The following is a 20864-nucleotide window of genomic DNA, read 5'->3' on the forward strand; positions in this document are numbered from 1 at the left end:
AGGGAGTTGCGGCCTGGCAGGCGGGGCTGTTCACGCTACACTGGCTTTATAAACCTCTGGCTGCTCTGCGTCTCCTGATTTCAAGCAGGAAACACTTGAGTCTGCAGGCCTGGTGAGTTTTCATCATGATCATATCTGATGCTTTTGCTGAGTTCATGCACTAAGAGAGTGAATATTTCACATGTGGGGAGCAACTGAATAATAATGATAATTAAGAGCTACTGAGCTTTAATTAATTCTCTTTATTTTCTCTTAGATGGTATGATTTGTCCAACACCTACTCAGAATAAGAAGAGAGTTGCTGGAAACATTTATCTGAATATCTGTATATTCTATCTTTGATTTGGCACCTTTATACATGCTGGTGTGACACTTGTCTGGTGAGAAGCTGCAGGTGGGTTTATGAATAAGAAATTTTGATTTAAAAAAACGAGTTTTGACAAGCTATACATTCTCTAAAGAGATTTGAAAAGGTCTGGATATATAATTGAAGGGTATTTAGCAATACATAGATAGAAGCATTGTGAAGGGAATTATGTCATCAGACATTTCTGATTCAAAGTGTGTGTACCAGCAAAGTCCATATTGGATAATAGCGGGTAAATTTGCCCCCAAAAAATGCACGCGCACGCACACACGCACACACACACGCACACACACACACACACACACACACACACACACACACACACACACACACACACAATCCTGCATAGCTCTATAAGGGAAGGACAAGAAAAATACAAAATTACCATTTCCCAGTCATGAAGGTTTGAAATTTAATTTTGTTGGGAGCACAAATGCTCAAATTTGTCTTTTTCTGTCCTTTTTCATGAGACTTAGTGTCATCTGTGCTTCCCAAGGAAGATGTAAATACTATAAATTCTGTAACTCATTCATTAAGCAAATGTTTGGCTGTGGGAAAGCTGTTTGCTGTGGTCCACATGCCAAGACAGACTCTTATTCCTTAGATGGTATTGAGGTAAAAGCTACACAAGGTTGGAGTGTGTGAGGTAATGAGCATCCATCGGCTCTTCTCCATGGGGACTGCAAATCTGTTTTGGTTTCCAGTGCGTAGTGTTGCTTCTTGATGTCTGAATTCAGAATAATGCTTTGCAACATACGAAGGGAAAAAAAATCTGCAATGATTTGATAGTTTGTACAAGACATTAAACACCATCGTGCATGCATGTTGTGATGAAACTGAGCTAATAACTTAATAACAAAAGGGAGAGCAAACCAGTTTTCAAATGCTGTTCATTTGTGGATGACTTTGTCTTCCTGCAGAAGTCAGATGACGCTGATCCAAACATTACTATGTCTATAATGGCTGGGAAAAGAGAAAGTGGAATATGGGCTGACGTCTGAACTTAAATACTGAGGACTTTCTAAAACAGTTACATTGAAAAACAATTTGTGAACCACATTTGCCAAATGAGAAACAGATTTGGTTGCTAATGTTCTGGTCTGTCTGAGCACAAATGTGTCTTTGTGGCCAGAAAGTGGTTTGATTTGACATGAGGGAGGTTGACTGGTCTCCTGTGGCTCAGGTGGGAGTCTGAATGGGAGAGGAAATGGTTTTCCATGTGCGCAGATTACAAGAGGTGAGTGTTAGCGGCGTGGACATTAATGGAGTCATTCATCAGCAATCAGTCAGACATCAAGTGTTGTCAGATGTAAGGCGAGATAACAGCGAGGCAGATGTCTTTTACTTTTATGTCATGTCAGGTAATCTTGTCAACTGTTTAAAAATGGAAAATATCTTTAACCCAGCAGGCCAAAGTCCATCTCTAGCGACTGACTATCAGCCTTCCATTCATATTTTCTACCTCTGAGCAACATTTAGGAAACTGTTTCATGTGATCATAATGGAAATAAGTTATTCTTGGTTCGCCACTTTGTGGTGCAGCAAATATTTCCTAGAGTAAACTATGCTCTCGGTCCATGGCCTTGCACCTTGCCAAGCTGGGACACTACTAACACTGCCTGTGTACTTCCTTAAAAGGAGGCTGAGTACACCATCTCAGCTGATGGGATGCTAACAGGGAGAGCGCATAGCTGCATCTCCAGTCAAGGAGGAAAGTGTAACCTGGCTCTCAATCGGATTAATTTAGCATCTTGTTTCCCAAAATCTGCTTTTACTTGACCAGGTTCAAAAATGTAAGAGTAAAAAGAAAATGCAGTAACCTTTTCCATGCTACCTGTCAGAGGAAGACTGATGCTTGTGTCATTATACTTATCAAAATAAAGCAGAGAGAGGTGAGCTGAACTGCACTTTATCAGCCACAAAACGTCCTCCAGTTCAACAGACTCTGCATAAACGTGTCAATGAGGACCAGAAAAGGTTGCCACAACACAGTGTTATGACTTTTAAACAGTGAGGAATTTGTATCCTGGTCAGGGACTTTTTCATACGTGACCATGTTTGGTCATGTAGAGTCAGCAGCAGTGGCGTCTTGATTGATTGCAAACGCCTCACTGGTGACTGTTCATCTATAAGTGTGTCAACGTACTGTCTTTATCTTTTGGCTTGAGCCTTGTTTGATTATTCAGAACAAATTACAGTTAGCAAAGCAATAGCATCCCTTTCATTCCACACAGTTCTAAAGGAAATTAATTGTTAGAGAATAATCGAATTCTCGCTGGAGGAAGGTGTGAACAAGAACAACAGTATAAGAATAATACTACTGGACATTACACCAGTTTTTTCTGACAGCTTTTTCTTTTACTCTGTATATTTTAGTACAAATATCTTTACCTTCTGCGCCTCCCATTGTATAAACGGGCTCATTACTTTTGTTTTGATGCACGACAGGACAAAAAATGTGCTAAAAGAAACAGACGGGACACACTCTCCAAATTTGGTGGTGGCAATGAATGTAAATGTCGGTTGCCACATACCAAAACATAAAAAGGGAGAAAGAGAGAAGACGAGTGGTGGTATCGACACGAGCGACAACATGGAAGAAAATGAACTGGCCAGGTTCCCCTCCATGGCCTGAAACTGCAAACTAGTACCTTTTTACTTTAAACTTTTCTCATATTTTTACTTTTACTGGAGGAAATAGGTTGAAACAACACAAGTATTAGTATTTCCAGTCAAGCAGATGTGTGTACTTTTGCACACCTATTACAACTGCCCAGATGAGACCGATCAGGAGCAGATGTATGAATGAGAAGCTGTCTCGTGTGTCATGTGGGAATGATTTGTGAACTTGATTCCGCCATATGACAGGAAGAGTGGTAACACAGGGGAAGTCTTTAACGTTCCATCCACATAAAAATGAGAAGATTATAATAATTTCTTGCTGTTTATGCAGAAGGAAATTTGAGAAGCTGAACAGGTAAATCTATGTATCATGTCTAAATTAACTTGTTTTCATTTCAATGTCCCCAGAGTATTGCAGCGGGAATAATTCATGCCATTAGACAAACCACCTGTCTGGTGACTGATGACTGAGCAGCTGTTATGGAAAAGCGTATCAGTGTGTTTGTGTGCATACCAGAGGACAGAAAGTCAATCGCCTCTGTTTGACAGAGCGATTAAGTTATTGAACTTTAGAAATGCAGAATTTCCCTGGATTTGCTGGACCCGGGCCAATCCAAACAGGCCAGGATCACAGCTTTGACATGTCTGCAACTCCATCAGTTCTTGTTCGGTGCTCCCTATGATATTCCAGAACACACAGACCAGTCTTTTGGCATCCCCACACCTGAACTGTTCCCACACAAGAACAGCTGTGAAGGAATGATAGATCGATGTTTTTGTGAGTCGCGTGTGTGACGGCTGCGCACGGAGCTCTGAGGATTTTATCGTGCAACCAAGATTTTGAACGAACTTGGTCCGAACTGCGACCAGGATGCACCGCACAGCTATCAAGTTTTCTTTGCACAGTTTGACTTTGTTGGAGGAATTTGAACATCAAATATGTGAAGACTTTGTTCTATGGTGTTGGATAAGATTCTTTTATTTGAATAAAATGTTGGTGGTTTTGCAATTTTACCATATGAAAGGTAACAGCAATGATGACGATGGCGATGAAAATTAGTTGTCTGTTTTATGTCTCAGCACATCGGCATTTTTCCACTGAAAACTGTTTTACTGCATAAAAAAATTCGACAAATAACTCAGAGATTTACTCCGTTGATGCTCGTTAGTGTTGATTGGTCAGATGTTTGAGACCCTTGCAAGTTTCTTGTCTTCTCTCAGGTTGTGAAATTTGATGACTGACAGCCGGTGTTCCCGCCCTGAGTAGTCAGATCGATGTCATTATGTGCTTTGTTTTGCTCATTTTTATCAAACTTCCCCCCTTTCTTGCTGCGACTTCCTCCTCTATGCATTTTTGATCAACTGTTCGGACCTGCTACTCTCCACCAGATGCCCTCAGACGTGTCCACCTATCCTGCGAGCCTCTTCTCTTTCTCTAATTTGTCTGCTTGTTTGGATTGCCTACTCTTGCTTTACACTTAATCTGTTTCCTTTCTTTGTGGACCCCTGCCACAAACCAGAGTGCAAGGCTAACAGTAAACCGATCATGGCTATTGTTTACATGCTCCATAGTTGTCCAATGTCAACTATAAAGTGCAAGGAAGAGGATCATCATTTCAGTAACACAATGGTCATTCTGACTGCAACACTGAGGTAAAAAAAACAAAAGTCCATGATGGAGTACAGTCCAGTTTATATAATATCCACCCATATTTGTGCAGTATTTGCCAAAAAAAACCCAAAACAAAACAGTGTTTAAAGAAACTGCTCACTAATTTAGTTAATAGAGACTCAGTTTTACTAACATCAGGAGATGCAGGCGGTAAGAACAGACTTCAGTGGACTAGTACAATTATTCAGTGGATCAGAAGGAAGAGTTCTCTTCACGGATGAATCCTGTTAGGCCACGTGTGGCTTTATTGCATTATTTTCATTATTGCTGTTGTAAATGCCGTCAGCCGAGAAGTCCGTGGTGGCGGTCAGTTGCAATTATAAACAACACAAAACCCAATAATCTAAAACATTTGATTAATACTGCAGAAAGACACACATGCAAGTAATAGTGGTCAGCTGTCATCAGTCCTTCGGGATGCATTTTTCTTTTCTAAACACTTTTGAGCTTCCTTGACTATTCTCCATCAGAAAGTAAACACTTGAAAGTTTATTTCTGTACAATTTTTAAGCTAAAACATCTGGAAGTTTTTGTTTTACTTTCTTAATCTTTTATCCTCTGAGTAGGAGGGAATTGGTTGCTTTTCTGAAATCACACTTCATCAAGTTCCTCTGTACTTGTACACTGAAACACACTGTATCTGTTGGCTGGATTTACTGGCAGACTGATCGGCAGACCTCAGCACGATGGTTGATGGAAGCCGCTCACTGTGCAACTGGGAAGTTTTCCATGTTCGTAAAAACATCATTTGATGAAGGGTTTTATTGGCAGGTGCTTGGTCTGTATAGAAAAAGGTGTTAACACATAACCCCACAAAGTGTTTAAAGAACCAAAGACAAACAGTCAATGCTTCAGGCACAGAAATTGTTGCCACACACACACACACACACACACACACACACACACACACACACACACACACACACACACACACACACACACACACACACACACACTCACACACACACACACACAAAATAAAATCACACTTTGCATCTGGTGGTAGAAATGTATGAGTCAGCACAGAGGAGAAAGGAGATCCTTAGGATTACTGGGAGAAATAAATTAGAAAAATGTCCAAATATATCAGGTAGACCAGTTGAATACAGAAAACATAGTAGAGAAGTCAAATCCAGGCAACCCAGGAAAGTCAGGGACCAGAGAGAGAAAAGAGAAACAGAGAGGGAGTCAGGATGAGGAGGAGGAGGGAGGCTGAGAGAAAGTGAGGGAGCAGAGAGGCAGGCTTTGCCTTTTCTGGTAGTTAACGTCCCCTGAAAGACCAAGCAGGAATTCTTTGTGCTTGAACAGGGCTGAGATATAAACCAGACTGTAGAGGTTGATATATGTAGAGAGAGAGGAGACACTGCTGTCCATGGACTAAACTGCAGCTACTGTTAAGGTAAACCAGCCGAACCCTATGTGATTTTATTCATGTCACCAAGCTGTCGTGGATGGTCCTCTCTATGTTAATCGGCCCGTGCAGATCATTTTATGAATTGCTGTATGTTACAATTCACCATGTTTACCCATCATCGTGAGTGTGTGATGTGTATTTAGATTTATTCTGGCTGTGGGATGTTTGAACGTTCCGTAGCATTCAAAAGTTGAGACAACGTAGGATGCAAGGACTGATGACTGACATCACACCTGTGTCTTCCAGTTGAAACAGAGTCCATCTTTTGGCCATAATGGATGATGACTTTGACCGCCGCATGGAGCTGAGGAGGCAGAGGAGAGAGCAGATGCGCCTCGAGACTGAGAAGTGAGTAACTCCCTCATAACAGATGAACACATGTAGAAACTTGAGGGCACTCGGTGGGGGTTTCCCTCCAGCAAGGTGATATGATGTCATTGGATTCGGTTCTGGCTAAACTCCAAATTTTAAGCAAATGTTCCTCAAACTAAGTTCTATCATCTGACCTGACTTCATCATAATCCGTACAACTTTTTCATTTATCCAACAAAGCGATGCTGGTGATCACATTAGCTCCATGGCAGAAGCAGAAATGCACACACGTCTTTTCTAGCATGGCCTGGTCGAGTCTGAAGGTTTTGGTCATAAATCAAAACCAAGTCTCTTCCCCCTTTTCTCCAAATTAAGTAGTTATACCAATTCCTCCAATTATTGCGGCATGAGAATGTGGATGAAGTGCAGTCGTCATGGAAAAACAAGCGCTGGAAAATACTCGTCTTCAGCAAACACCAATCTAGTCAACATCTGACATAGCTAGCAGCAATCTGATGCTGAGCTGATACAGCGGAGCTAAAGATCTTTGCTAACCTCAGTCTGAACTGTCACATTAGCAAGTGGTTCTCATGTGTCTGGTCAAGGTGATGTGGTCCATCCAGCTAGCCTGGTATCCTGCAGCCACATATGGAATCTCTCCTTTCTGAAACAACTTTAAGAAATTAGAAGGCATTCATTCATTTCATTTAAACCTTTAACATCCTAAGCTGGCTTTGGGCTCAGTGCCAAAGATGGGATGTGGTTGTTTTTCGTGGTTTTTTTGGAATGAGATTTATTAAAAAGCACAAAATATCCTTTGAGAAGTGTCTAATTTAATCATGATCTGATAGTCGAGATGTTCCCACATTCAAACTCAAGATATGTCATCTTCCTCCAGTCCAGACGTCCAGTCCAGTGTGCTACTGCATCATGTCTGCTAAGAGCGTTCCTCACAATTTTTCTCACAGTCTTTGCAGCCAAGCCTGCCAGCGGTGCCAACCCAGCCTGTCCTGCCCCAGCTGCCCTCTGGCCTCTAAGCCTGAGGAAATACTGCAGACACTGGAATGTTTTGACTGCCATTTTGATTTCAACCTTTTGAACGCTGCACTTTGTGACAGCACGAGTGGAGTTTTGAGTCTCCTCTCCTCATCCGGCTCAGTCCTCCTTGCTGCCAAGTAAATGTCAGCACATTTACATTGATGTATTGTGTTTCGAGTCCCTCGGGTTTGGACAGTGTAACTGTGACATTTTGACAGCTCTTTCTCAGTAGGTCTTTAGCTTTGGGTGGAGTGCTATCTAATTGAGCTGGTTCCTCGATGACTTCTCGAGGTGACTTGTACCATTTGGATGTTCCTTTGCCTGAGGATTTATTGGATTTCCGTTTCATTCAGGTTTTCGTTTCTTTTTAAAAGACAGGAAGGATTCTTGTGGTTCCCCTCCTCCTCTTTCTCTTACAACATCTGTATGTCATTGTGTTGTGGATTTAGGAAGGGCAGAGGGAAATAAAACCCGTATCAATGGGCCATTTCAAGATGTCTTCCGGTCTCTTAAAGCCTGGTATCGCTTGCAAAGTTACTGCCTGGCTTGTCCAAACCCTGACTGAGGAGATGAAGGTCAATCACAGGATGTGTGAACGATGAAGAGAGTGGGCAACAATTTTGGTTACTAATCCCTATCATTTAGACGGCAGTATAATTTTGTTGTGGAAAGATATTTTCATCTTGTGCTGGTGATTTTCTTTTTCTTCACATGTCTCCAATTCATTATGCTAATCATAATATTAAATGCCAAGAGTGTCAGTGTCTCCTAGGATGCTCTGTTTCTCTGATGTGACATGTGGATCTCAGACGTATGTACAAAGTGTGTTTCTTATTATTTCCTTGTCTTTGTTTTTCCTCTGTTGTGGCATCTCTCATCTGCATCACGGTTACTGAGGTCAGCTTGAGACAGGAATGGATTATATCAGTGGTTGGAAGTGGGATCCCTCAGATTTCCCTTGGGATGCTTTGTGGAATATCCTACTGCTTAGTTTCCGCTCTTCAGGCCTCTGAATGAATAGAAACATGTGAAAAAAAGGCCCCGTTATATATTTTGTTGAATTGAATTACATTTTATGAAATGTTTTCCAACCAGATTCAAATTTGAAACTTACTCAAAGTAAGAGTGTGTTTCGCCTAACAATTGTATCACATCCCCTTTAGCCATGCCAATGAATCACATTATAATGTTGCAATAGGTTTGGACAATATGGAAAAAATTAATACCATGATATTCAGAAGCCTTTTTTTTTTTTATTTTGATAGGTACCATGACATTTGCTATGGTGTAGAAAATCATGTCAGATCATAACAATCGATGTTCATTAAATTGTTTTTGCACAGTAATGAGAAATACAACTCAGTTTCACCATGCATTTCATTTTGTGAGATATCTGACACACTTTTTTGCCTTTCAGCACTGATTTATACTGGAATAGTGTATCACAGTTCTTGACTCTGGAATGAAATATCCATAATAACATACCACATTTGGATCATATTCATTCCAGCTCCATACCTTGCCCAACCCGACCAGTCAATATCATTAAATATGCTCGTTTCAGTTTGAGAGAATAACACATAAAAGTGCCAGGTTTCTCCACACTTACGTGCACTTCCTATTAGCTGCAGTAATATGGTAGAAGATCAAATAAGATGATATGAATCCATGTGACCAAACACAACGTGAGCAACAGTTTAACACTTTATTTCAGCTATGGATTTTTGGACTGTTACGTTAGAGTCAGTGGTGGTTGCACAACAGTTCCCATGATTCCACGCTGTTACACAGCATCATTAAACTATGGAAGAGTTCACAGTCGCCTACAAATGTACTGTTGCTCTCTGCATACGTATACTGTCTAGAAACATACTGGCTCTTACACAAGCATCACTTTTGTTCATTTCTAAGAAGGGTTTTACCTTACAAAGAATTGGAGGTCTGTATTTAGGATAAGTAGTATTTCTAATATACAACAAAATTCATATGCTGTGCAGTTGATTATTATTGTGAGTTCATTACAAGCTGATGATGTACAAAGATCCCAATGTTTGTTAAGGCAGCAAAACTGCCTAACTGTATTCAATTAAAAGTGAAAATGAGTGTAACAATCTACTCAAAATAATTTGACATGATGGGATAAGACATGACTGCGGTGATGATGTGGTCATTCAGTGGGAGATGCGTGCATACCAGAGAAGAATACTTGAAGTTAGGAGATTTTGCACTGTAGATGTTTAACTGTTTCACAACTTTTCCCCTGCTGAAGTTTGTTTGAATCAGTTACAAGGCTAGCAGGCTAATGCTGAGGCAAATCCCAGTGTCACGGTGATGAAGAAAACCAAGAAAACCAACAACTATTTGACATGTCTTTCTTCCAGAACACAAATCATTTTTTAAGATGATTGTATAAAATCAATGTTTAGCCTATAAAAGCCCTCTATATTTCAATAATACACCCTGAAACAACACCTTAGTCAATGATGACTCACTCAACCTGAGTTTTTTTGTGTGTCCAGAGAATATTGCAGATTAAAACAAATCAAGTAATATGACTCCTTTACATAGACATTTAAGTTTGATCTGTATTTGTGATTTTTGCAGGGGGGGTTTCGCTAACGATGACGATGAAGAGGCATCCCGGGAGCAGAGGAGACGTGCAAGGGAGGAGAGGAAGAAGATGAGGGATATGGAGGAGTCTGGAGCCGGTGATGTCATCAATACTAACAGGTATATAACTGATCAAGGTGTGATTTAGCAAACTACAGGGAAATCTGGAGAAATTATTTTAAAAACACACGAGAGGCCTTTTACTTCAATCTTCCAGTGGGGGAAAGGAGTTCAGTAGAAAGACTTTTTTTTTAAGTACTTTACTTATGTACACCATACCAAAGTGTTTTGCCTTCATCCATCACATTAAATACTTAAAGTCACTCTGCATCCACCTCTAACTGATTCAAAGTTTTCTTCTCAGCTGTTTCAACTGGAGAAAGCACCACAGCACCACATGCACCACTTTGAAACTCCCTGTTCTGATAATCACCTCCAGCCTCAGATCTGTGTTATTGCCTCCAGCGGTTGTTTGATTGATTCTCCACAGCACAAAGATCCAGTGATGGAGCTTTATCACAAATAATCCTTCAGGAGATTCAATTGCAACATGGCTTCGGAGACTTAACTTGCTTGAATTTTAGGCTCCACTGCTCACATGAACAAATGGATTTTATGTTCTTACAGTGTAACAGAGACTGAACCCTCCTCCTCCTCCACCACCGCCATCAGTGCCGGAGGTGCAGATGATGACCAGGCTTTGCTGGAACGGCTGGCCAAGAGGGAGGAGCGCAGACAGAAGAGAATGAAGGAGGCCATGGAGAGACAGAAGGAGCTTGACCCCACCATCTGCACCACCAATGGTACAGATAGCGGACTTGAAGAGCAGACCTCTGTCAGCAGCACGCAGCGACATACAGAGGAAGAGGAGAAACCAGCTCAAGAGGAGCCAGATACCAACTCCTGGAGCAAAGAAGAGGAAGACAAGAAGAAAGATGAAGAGGTAAAGATGAGATTACAGAGCTCAATAAGATTTTTTTGGCGAAAATATGCTCCTAACTTGTGTATTTTTTTAAACTCTCAACAGCAATCTGCTAATGTGTTAAGCACAGTGGCCACAAGGAATGAGGTTTGGACTTTCTCCTGAGCTGACATGTATTTTTTCCAGAGTAAAATTAACAACTGTTATTTATCTTACAGGAGGAGACTGAAGAGAAGGTTGTAGAAGCAGAGACAGAGTTTCAGAGGAAAGATGTGGAAGAGGAGGCTGACAAGGAGGAGGAGGAGAGGAAAAGGAAAGAGGAAGAGGAACAACAGCGGCGAGAAAATGAAGAGAAGTTGAGGCTAGATGAGGAGGATAGGCAAAGAAGGGAAATGGAGGAAAAGCTTAAGAAAGAGGAGGAAGAAAGACAGAAGAAAGAGGAAGTGGAGAGGAAGAAGGAGGAAGAAGAAAAACAAAAGAGGGAAATGGAGGAGAGGCTGAAGAGAGAAGAAGAAAATAAGAGAAAGGAAATGGAGGAGAAGAATAAGAAAGAAGAAGAGGAAAAACAGAAAAGGGAAATGGAAGAAAGCCTGAAAAAAGAGGAAGAGGAAAAACTAAGAAAGGAAAAGAAGAAGAGGGAAGAGGAAGAAAAACACAAAAAAGAATTGGAAGAGAGGAGGAAAAAGGAGGAGGAAGAAAAGCAGAAGAAAGAGCAAGAGGAGAAGAAGAAGAAAGAAGAGGAGGAGAAGAAGAAGAAAGTAGAGGAGGAAAAGCGGAAAAAGGAAGCTGAGGAGAAGAGCAAGAAAGAAGCAGAAGAGAAACGCAAAAAGAGAGAGATGGAGGAGAAGAAGAAGAAAGAGGAGGTTTGATTTATTGATGTTTATCTCTCTGCGTCACTTCAAAAACCTGGAAATGAGGTCGCTGGTATGAATGTACCCGTTAGTAACAGAATCCAGACTATTTTAACTCAACAAGTCCTTCATTTTAAGATTAAGTGACACGTTCAATTTATCTCGGCTTCACTTTCAGATCCCAGTCACAATGTTTCACTTATCACAAAGATAAAAGCGACTGCGGTACGAGACTGTCTCGTTTTTCTGTGGAGGTCTTTCTTGTCTTTTCTTTTCTTCTTCTTTTTGGCTGTTATCTGTTTCATCTGATCCAGCTGTTTTCTTTATTGTATTAAATTTGTTTCTGTTTTTTTTTTTTTGGTGCAAAGGAGGAGAAGACAAAGAGATTCGGTTTTAAAGAAAAGGTAAAATAAATTTACATTGCATAAATCTATTGTATCAGCACATTTTGTGACATTTGACCTGTTTTGTTAGAATGAACCAGCCAAACAGAATGGCCTCAAGAAGCCAGAGAAGATAGCAAGGTAAAGTTTTGATCAAACAACGTATGTTTGATGAGGAAGTGAGTGTGTGTGCGCCTGTGTGTGTGTGTGTGTGTGTGTGTGTTGTTCATTCAATTATATTTATGTGTTTGTTACCACGGACAGCACTCCCTCCACGAAGGCCGATGAGTTACAGCGTCAGGAGGCCGAGAAGAAGCTACAAGAGCTCAAGCGTCGGCGAACTGATGCAGAAAGCGAAGAGTTTGAGAAGATGAAGCAGAAGCAGCAGGATGCTGAGGCGGAGCTGGAGGATCTGAAAAAGAAGAGAGAGGAGAGGAGGAAGATCCTGGAGGAGGAGGAGAAGCAGAAGAAACAGGAGCTGGAGGATAAGAAAGCAAAAGAACAGGTGAAGGTGGAGCTACAAAATAGGAAGCCACAGAAGTTATCGTCTCGAGACTAAGTAAAGGTGTAACAGCGGATTGTGGGTTTCATCTCAGGAAGAGAGGAAGAGGATGAAGGAGGAGATAGAGAAGAGGAGGGCGGAGGCTGCGGAGAAGAAGAAGCAGATGGAGTGCGAGACTGTCAAACCTTCCTTCAGTGTCACTCCCAAAGGATCATCGAAGGTGACATTCTCGGTTCACACATCTTGAAACTGCCCCCAGTAAGAGAGAGGACCAGCACATTTCAACAGTTTAACTTTATTGGTCGGTTCACTGTCACAGTAACAGCAGTGGCATGTTCTTGCACACTGATTAATATGTTTTTGATGCATTGTGGGTAATAAATCCCTCAGACTGACCGTCATAGTTGACTTGCTCCCTCAGCTAACTGAAGGTCGATCTCAGTTCACATGAGTTTCCAGAGAAATGAAGCAACTCTTGTCAAGAAGGCAGAGATTCCCTTGAGGCTAAGTCCCGAGGGCACATGAAGGAGGGCGTGTTGAAGGACTAATGAACCCTATCTCTTTATAGAATCATAATCTGGCCTAGGGAGGCTTTTTTTTTGTATGAGATGTGAACTCTGTGGTCCTAAAGGGATGGACATGGTCAGCAGCAATACTCAGATAAGCTGTTTCCTTTAAATCATACTAAAATGCTACTAAGAGGCCCAGATGTTCCCTTCATAAGCTGGTTTGAGTCAAATATGACTGCAGTTAAACAGTGTGCTCATGTGTGTGTGTGTTGGGGGGGTGGGGTGGGGGGGTGAGTCCTGGCTCTCTTTAAGCCAAACCCTCTTCGAGCGCAGTGTTCAGGAACAAAGTGACCTCGCCTGGCTGGGACAGACTGGTTGTCTGCCTGTCATCTTTGAGACGAGAAGGAAGCCAGGACATTTTAGCTGTCAGAATTTATTTGAATTGTTTGTGCACACCAACCGTTGCTTTAAAACTTTATCCAATGTTTCAAACAGATCGGCGAGAAGGCAGAATTCTTGAGCAAATCAGCTCAGAAAAGGTGAGCCATGCAAGATATTTTGAGGTTAATCAGTCAGACAAGCAAGGTTAATTGAAACTGTGAGTCTTGCTTATGTTGCCTGTGTTGTTCAATCGTGCAGCACTGCAGCCAGAGTATCACACTCTCCAATCGTCTCCAAGATAGGTAACCGACTAGAACAGTACACCTCTGCCATCCAGGTGAGACACAACAGTTAGTTTGCAATCTTCCGATCGTGTGCTTCTGCTAGAAAAACAGAAGGTAAATCCACGTTTTTCTACAGGGAAACAAAGACACCAAGTCCCCCAAGTCACAAGTGGCAGATATTCCCACAGGAGGCACACGTAGCATCAAGAGCATGTGGGAGAAGGGCAACGTTGGCAGCTCCTCTGAGAGTTCAGCCCCTGCGAATAAGGTGAAGAAAGAACGGTGACACACGGACATGTTTACTGATTCATCATTGAATATCTGATTTGTTCCCCAGGAGGTGGCCAGTATCAGTAAAGGAAGTGTGGCAGGACGTTGGATGGCAAAACCTGCAGAGGCAGAGAAGACGACGCCGGCAGCAGCAGCAGCAGCAGCAGCAGCAGCAGCATCACCAGCAGCAAAGCCTGCAGTAAGACCTTTTAAACCCCCGTCTAGTACACACGCACACACATGCATTATTGTGAAAGAGATACCTCTGTTACTTCAATAGTAATCCTTTGATATTCTGTCCTCGCTAATGCACTCATTTGCACATGAACATGCCAGACTTTTGTTGGCTGCAGCTGGAACATGAGCACTTTAGTCAGAGTCCAGTGACACCACATGGACCCTTCCTTTCACAGCATCCTCCCTCATGCGTGTGTTACTCATGTTGTAAGTATGTAAACAAGTATGAACACAGCAGTTCCACCTCAGGGAATGCGTGTCAGCTGAGTACCAACATCCCACTTGATTATATCTCTCATTTTGAGATTATGTTACATTCATGAACCAACCAAGTTTCGCATTTTATTCACTTTCATACAACCTCTGACGTCATATTCAAGGTCTCCTTCAGGCAAGGGTAAAAGGTCACATGCCTTTATGTTGACAACAGAGATATTATTATCCCACTTCACAACTCTGGCAAAACATCCAAGAGTAAATGGATGTTGAGTCTTTACCTTAGTCCATAAATATTATATTATTTGTTGTTAATTCACTAAGGTTTGCTACTACATGCTGTGTCCTTCTCTTAAAGCAGGACGCCAACTGCTAATCCTACCAGCTCTCCTGGACACATCGCACTATGTCTGCATGACACAGCGGTTGACGTGTGACTTTGTTCTAACGTGAAATTTATGAGCAAGTTATCTTTAGTGACAAACGTCTTGGTCAGCAGGGAGCAACCTCACTCATGCAGCAACACTTCCCCCTGATGGGAAGAAGCTAAAGAGCAGCTCTTCTACTTGCTATCGTTTGTATGTTCGTCATTTAATTATTTCTGTCTCTCCCTTTGCAATCACACTTCTTTTCTTAGCTTTCATCACTTTTCCTGCTGTCCACTCTTCAAACTCTTGAAGGTACCACTTTACATGCATCCCACCAGACCTGCAAATGAATAATGATCAATATGCACAAGAGCAATAACCCAATGCAGTCACTCAAGCACTGTGTACAACTCTACTTCTGCTGCGCTTTTAAGGAAGTAAATATTGTTCTATTTGGATTTGATTGAAATTAGATTTAATGACTCGTAATCTAAATAATAAACACATCATTACAATACAAGTTTCAAATAAAGTGTATCTTGTCTTTTGTAGATTTGACAAAAAAATGTTAGGGTCTAGTTTTGGGGCCCCAGAATGTAGATGAAGTGCAAAATAAAAGATAAACATGTATATATGAATTAAAAAAAAAATCATTCTATTTTTCATCTATTTTGTTTTTGTTGGAAACTACTGGACTCAAACATAACTTTATATAAAATGATTAAAACCATTACAGACACGGAAGATGCTGGTTACTCCTTACTACATACATCTTGACGTCTAATCAGGAATTTGTTGAAATAAAACCTTTAGATTTTGGAGGGTTTGAGTTCAGTTTTCTCTCACTGAAGAAAATCGGTGCATGTTGATGTGAATACCACCAACCAAACAGGTGGCTTTATTTGTCACAGGATGTGAAACCAGGTGATGTTGGTAGCAAGCGAGGCATGTGGGACACCAAGAAGGGCTCAACACCCGCCAAGGTAACACACACACACACACACACACACACACGCAAAGACACACACACACACGCACACACATCAACTAAGGTGAAGGGCAGAGATGTTTATTTTGAGGATTTATAGTGATGCAGTCCTGTTTGTTTATTTGTTTGTTTGTTTGTTTGTTTGTTTCACTCAGTTTACCAAATGAGTGGCTGAAGGAGGTAAATCTCTAGACCTGCATGTTCCACCCAGCACAGTTTGGTTGATCTTTGTGGTGTTTCCACCGTGTTTGCTCTCTCAGCGTTTTTACTCTCCTAGTTGTTTCAAATGTTATCCAAGTGTGTATACTTGCTCTTCTGTAAAGGACTGTAGACTCACGATTAGTGAGAGTGGTCTTTCTGCAGAATTTCCAATTTTAAATTTAATACTCTTCCGTAGTTCATACAAAGGGAAACTGGTTTATTAAATCATTGCTCTCTTGACAGAACAATGACCCGCACTTTATCCCTGTTAGCAATAATGAATAATAAATAATAAATTGGTGGAAGAGTGGAGCATCAGGCAAGGTAGAACCTTTTAAATTTTGGATCTGAATCAAAAATATCAAGAAGCTGTCATGAGGTATATGCTCTACTTTACACACCCTTCCAGTTATAAATGAGATGTCATCGAACCAGTACTGGAGCGCACCGTGCATCGAGTCAGACGTGAGTTCAGGCCTTCTCTCCAGCCAAATAACTTTCATACATTCTCTAACTCATAATCATGTATACAATAATAAAATGTGAGATGTGATTTGAAGTTTCAAAGCTTTGACCCAGCTGCCTGAACTGAGACGGAAGAGATGGAAGTTTGATGAAAACGATGGCTTTGATGATTGGTGTGGATCTCTCCCCCCCCCCCCCCCCCCCCCCATCCGCACAGAATATACACTATAAAATGTGTAGGCTAGCATTCGTCCCGCCACTGGCTTTGAAGACGTATATTGTTCAGAGGATTACTCTCTGTCAGATACTGTATGAGTGGGATTTATGTGTTGTTACAGGACATGTTGCCTGCTCTGTGCTCTGTCTCTTTTTTTCGTGCCAAGCCAGTTGTACTGCAGCGGAGACACTATGATTCAGTGCATGTGGTTCTGATTAAAGTCTTGTGATTGATGTCTTTATCCTTAAACAGAAGAGCTTTGAAATGTTTGATATATGTGATTTTGCTTTGTGTGTGTGTGTGTGTGTGTGTGTGTGAGAGTTTGAATTTCTGCAGTGTATAAATACCATACTGAAGCTGATATCTGTGGGATTGTTATTAAAAAAACATCTTAAAAGGCATGTCATATACAATGTGTGAACGCCCATCAAACACACTGTTTTTGATGAAAACAATGGAGACTAGCTTTTCATTTGATTTATAGCTTGGACGTACACTTGGAATTGTGCTTTATCGGCTTTACTTTAAGTAAGATTTAAAATATTTTTATGGGTTTTTCACTCTCTTTTTTTTGCATTTTTCCCCCCAATTTTCTGTCTACAGGTGTCAGTTGGAGGCAGAGGCAAATTTGGCAACTGATGGTACGTTTCCTGAGTGACTGTAAATGTGATACCACAGCTAGCGTAACCGTAGGTCCATTTGTGTGTGCGTGTGTGTGTGCGTGTGTGTGTATAAGTATGTTTACATACGAACATTTTTTGGTACCCTGAAATGACCACTTCTCTACCTCTGTCTCTAACAGAAGTCCACAGCCATCTTTAAGTCTAAGTCCTGTAGTTTACCTGGAGTTAAAGCATGTTAAGCTGTCTGAATCCATTAAATAAAATGAATCCTTTTGGTACATTCTCTCTTGAGTTTTCCCAGACAGTTTTTGTACTAAAGTTAGAGAATTATAAAATAACTACACACTGAAAGGTATTAATTTGTCCGATCCAGACTGCTGATGCCACTATCATTATCGAAATGATCGATAATGATAGACGAATTTATCTTGAAATAAAGTATATTTATTGAGGTGTTGCCAATTTTAATCAGAATACCTCCCTAAATGTGCACATGCTACATGTTAAACCTCTCTTTATCCTGTTCAGTCTTGTGGGAAAGAGACTTTGGAAGTGTTTGTCCTTCAGAATGTCTCCTGTGCAAGGGGCTGGCCATGACTGATTTATAGCCCCTATGGGCTCATAACCACTCCAACCCATCAAGCCTCCTTTTGTGCCAGAGTATGTGCTCACTGTAAATCCAATGTGCCGCTCAGCTCTGTTACACTGTTGTCTATATTTAAAACAAACCCTCACCCTGACCTTGGTTCCCAGTATAAAGAAACTTCCAAGCTTGCAGGATGGCTGTCGTGCCACCTGGGCTGCCCGCTGCCACGCAGGGTGACAGCAATCTGTTTGCATACCAGAGTGCAGCTGCTTGATTGTCACATTACAGCTGACCGCTGGGGAGGATTACTAAAGATCCAAGCAACAAATCTGCCTCCATCACTGGGCTTACTCACTCAGTGGTGATGATAAAAACCTTCCAGGTATCAGTGCAGCCTGCTGAGACACTTTGAAGACATAACTGGTGGTTCAGGTCAAATAATCGTTTGACATCAAGCCAGAGGATGGACAATTGGAATGGAAAAGCGTTTAGCGAGCGTCAACCCGAAATAGTGATCCTTGTTCACAACCTTCACGGTTCCTCATCAGAAATAGAAGTCTGAGGAATGAAGTTAAGGGCAGACAGCTTTCAATCACACGGAGGAGCGTCACAGCTTTTACTGATGGTTATATGTCATTTGAGGTGTGATGTAAACCAATGAACAAACATGTTGGTGGAGGAATGGAAGTGACATCATTTAACTGTCAGAGTAATCCAGACGCTAATCATCCAACCCTTTCTCTCTTTGAGCAGGCAGGAGACTGTTGACATCCGAGCTTGACCCGACCAAATACACCGCCCCGCTGCAGTACGTGCATCCATTTCCCCTCAGCGTACCTGTGCTTCGCATGACGTTTACACCAGAAAGAGGAAATAAGGTCCTTGGTGCAGGATGAGTGACTCTACTTGTGAATGTTCCTGTTCTTGGACTCACCAAAGGACATGTAAAACCCTCTCGCCCCTCTTTTCAACGTTTTGATGTTCCATAGATTATATCCAGTCAAAGGCATTTGTGTTTTACTGTCACACACTCACTCGCTGCTTTTGTTGATGATCACCGTCACATTGGCCTATATGATGTGCTGCCACTGAGCTGGATGATTCTCCTGTACATATTGGATTTGCTCTGTAAGTCGGTACCACTTTCTAATAAGAATGGTTTATAAATGGTTACAAAAAAAAAATCATTTCCAGAGTATAAAAAAAAACTTCTTGATGGATTGACACAATAATACATTAAAAACAACAACAACAACAACAACAAAATAACATCCCCCCCCCCCCGAAAAATTTGTTAAAGTAGGTGATGTTCTGATTTTCATCTGATGTTATCATGGTTTGGTGCTATTAATGTGTTCCCTGCTTTGGTTACTGATCAAATACCTGTGGAACTGACATTCCCGACAGTTTAACTGCACTTTTTTGTTTTGTTTTGCAAAAGCAGGAAACAAGCTCGGCTGATGAAGATGACAAATACGCGACAAAGTGGTATAATTTCCTGTATGTGTCTTTTGCCCCGCCCCTTATTCTTAACCTTGAGCCCAGATTATGACAGGTTCTTAAACCACATGCTCGCTCAAATATAGGACCTAGGGATGACCTCAAATTAGTATCTCAATTATGTCAAAATTACTTATTGATGAACAATTATTTAATATGCTATTTTTTTTACACTGTTGACATAGTTCTCTGACAAGGTCTGTACTACTAAAGGGAAAACATTAACTGAATTAAATATAATGTGCAAGAGTCAGTGAGAGGTAATACATGTTGGTTTTGATACATTTGTGGTTGATTGTCAAGCCCTATATTTTGCTGAAATTGTAATCTCATTTAAGTTTTGTTTTTGTTTTTGTTTTTACTTGTACTTTTTCTAATTCATTCTGTTTTTGTTTTGTTTTTTTTCTATTTTCTGTTGTTACCTTCCTAGAGACTATGGTTGGAATTTCTCATTCTTGCCAACTCCAGCATGTTTACATCTGGTATTTTATACTCATTTTTCATCCATGTGCTCTGTCCTTATGAAATAAATGTAATCGGACAGCATTAATGTCACATATCCCATTTAGCAGGCAAACAGTTCAGGGTAAAATTAACTCTGCACTGTGAGATCTCTATCATGATTCTGAAAGGTCTGTCTGGCTACACTAAAGTTATTTATAAATCAAACTATAAATTAAAACAGAAGTAAATTTATGATTCATCCACATGACATTGATATACACTTCCTATTGAGGTGGGGGGATTAGCGGGAGACCAAGTATATCCTTCAGTTATCTGGTGTCTTTGGAGCCACTGTGGCTTGAATGATCTCTCAATTGCTCCCAGACTGAACCGATTATTGGAAAACTCATGTCTTCATTAATAAATGCAGAACTGGTGGCGTATCAGAAAGTCAGTACCATTAGCGAGACTGTTAATAAACCCCTGTCTTGTTAGAAAGTGGTACCCATCAGGTCATGTTAGAGGCACATTGTGCAGCCAGAGTACCACAGCATTTCTGTCAATATCACAGTTGTGTCACATTAAAACTCCCGTCGTTATGTCATAAAAGAATAAATCAGTTCATGTGTTTTTGTTCATGAATATTGTTTCAAAAAAAGGGGGACAAAAAAACAGCACAACAGCAGGTAACAGTCTGAGTTCTCGTTCATTGGCGCGCAGTTAACGTGCCTCTATTTTTGCTGTTTTGTTTTCATCGCAGCATGCTTGTATTTACATTAAAGTACCCTCTCTCAGTCAGTCGTGCACAAGTGAGCGACTCCTGCCAAAAGTTACGAGTCTCTCATAATGTCGTGTGTTTGTAGTTTCTTCAGCAATAAAAAA

The 20864-nt window shown here is 41.0% G+C and overlaps 1 protein-coding gene across 4 annotated transcripts; it reads left to right on the forward strand.

Annotated features, from left to right (window-relative positions):
• Positions 1 to 87: 87 nt before the first annotated feature.
• cald1b (caldesmon 1b) lies at positions 88 to 20859 on the forward strand. Of its 4 annotated transcripts, XR_015117174.1 has the most exons (18): positions 88 to 112; positions 6322 to 6423; positions 10030 to 10155; positions 10663 to 10978; positions 11063 to 11104; positions 11176 to 11820; positions 12177 to 12212; positions 12283 to 12332; positions 12456 to 12696; positions 12788 to 12913; positions 13698 to 13741; positions 13842 to 13920; positions 14004 to 14135; positions 14205 to 14336; positions 15870 to 15941; positions 16102 to 16126; positions 17433 to 17470; positions 18792 to 20859. XR_015117174.1 is itself a non-coding variant. In XM_086209415.1 (17 exons), exons 2-16 carry the CDS (start codon positions 6350 to 6352, stop codon positions 17466 to 17468), a joined length of 2151 nt encoding a protein of 716 aa, XP_086065541.1. In that variant the 5' UTR covers positions 88 to 112; positions 6322 to 6349; the 3' UTR covers positions 17469 to 17470; positions 18792 to 20859. The 4 variants fall into 4 exon arrangements, 3 of the variants coding, with proteins under 3 accessions (XP_086065541.1, XP_086065543.1, XP_086065542.1); XM_086209415.1 differs by lacking the exon at positions 16102 to 16126; XM_086209416.1 differs by lacking the exons at positions 88 to 112; positions 16102 to 16126 and adding an exon at positions 5850 to 6060.
• The last annotated feature ends 5 nt before the right edge of the window (positions 20860 to 20864 follow it).

Source organism: Aulostomus chinensis, chromosome 7 (assembly GCF_037954235.1).
Source record: "Aulostomus chinensis isolate RoL2024-O1b breed Wild chromosome 7, RoL_Achi_v1.0, whole genome shotgun sequence".
Lineage (NCBI taxonomy): Eukaryota > Metazoa > Chordata > Actinopteri > Syngnathiformes > Aulostomidae > Aulostomus > Aulostomus chinensis.

What these genes read in the sequence shown, in the direction of transcription:
- cald1b (XM_086209415.1), top strand. Translation starts at nt 6,350, where the DNA reads ATGGATGATGACTTTGACCGCCGCATGGAGCTGAGGAGGCAGAGGAGA. An exon ending in AGAAGAAGAAGAAAGAGGAG is followed by an intron (nt 11,821 to 12,176) that starts GTTTGATTTATT and finishes TTTGGTGCAAAG; the next exon opens with GAGGAGAAGACAAAGAGATT. An exon ending in CACCAGCAGCAAAGCCTGCA is followed by an intron (nt 14,337 to 15,869) that starts GTAAGACCTTTT and finishes TATTTGTCACAG; the next exon opens with GATGTGAAACCAGGTGATGT.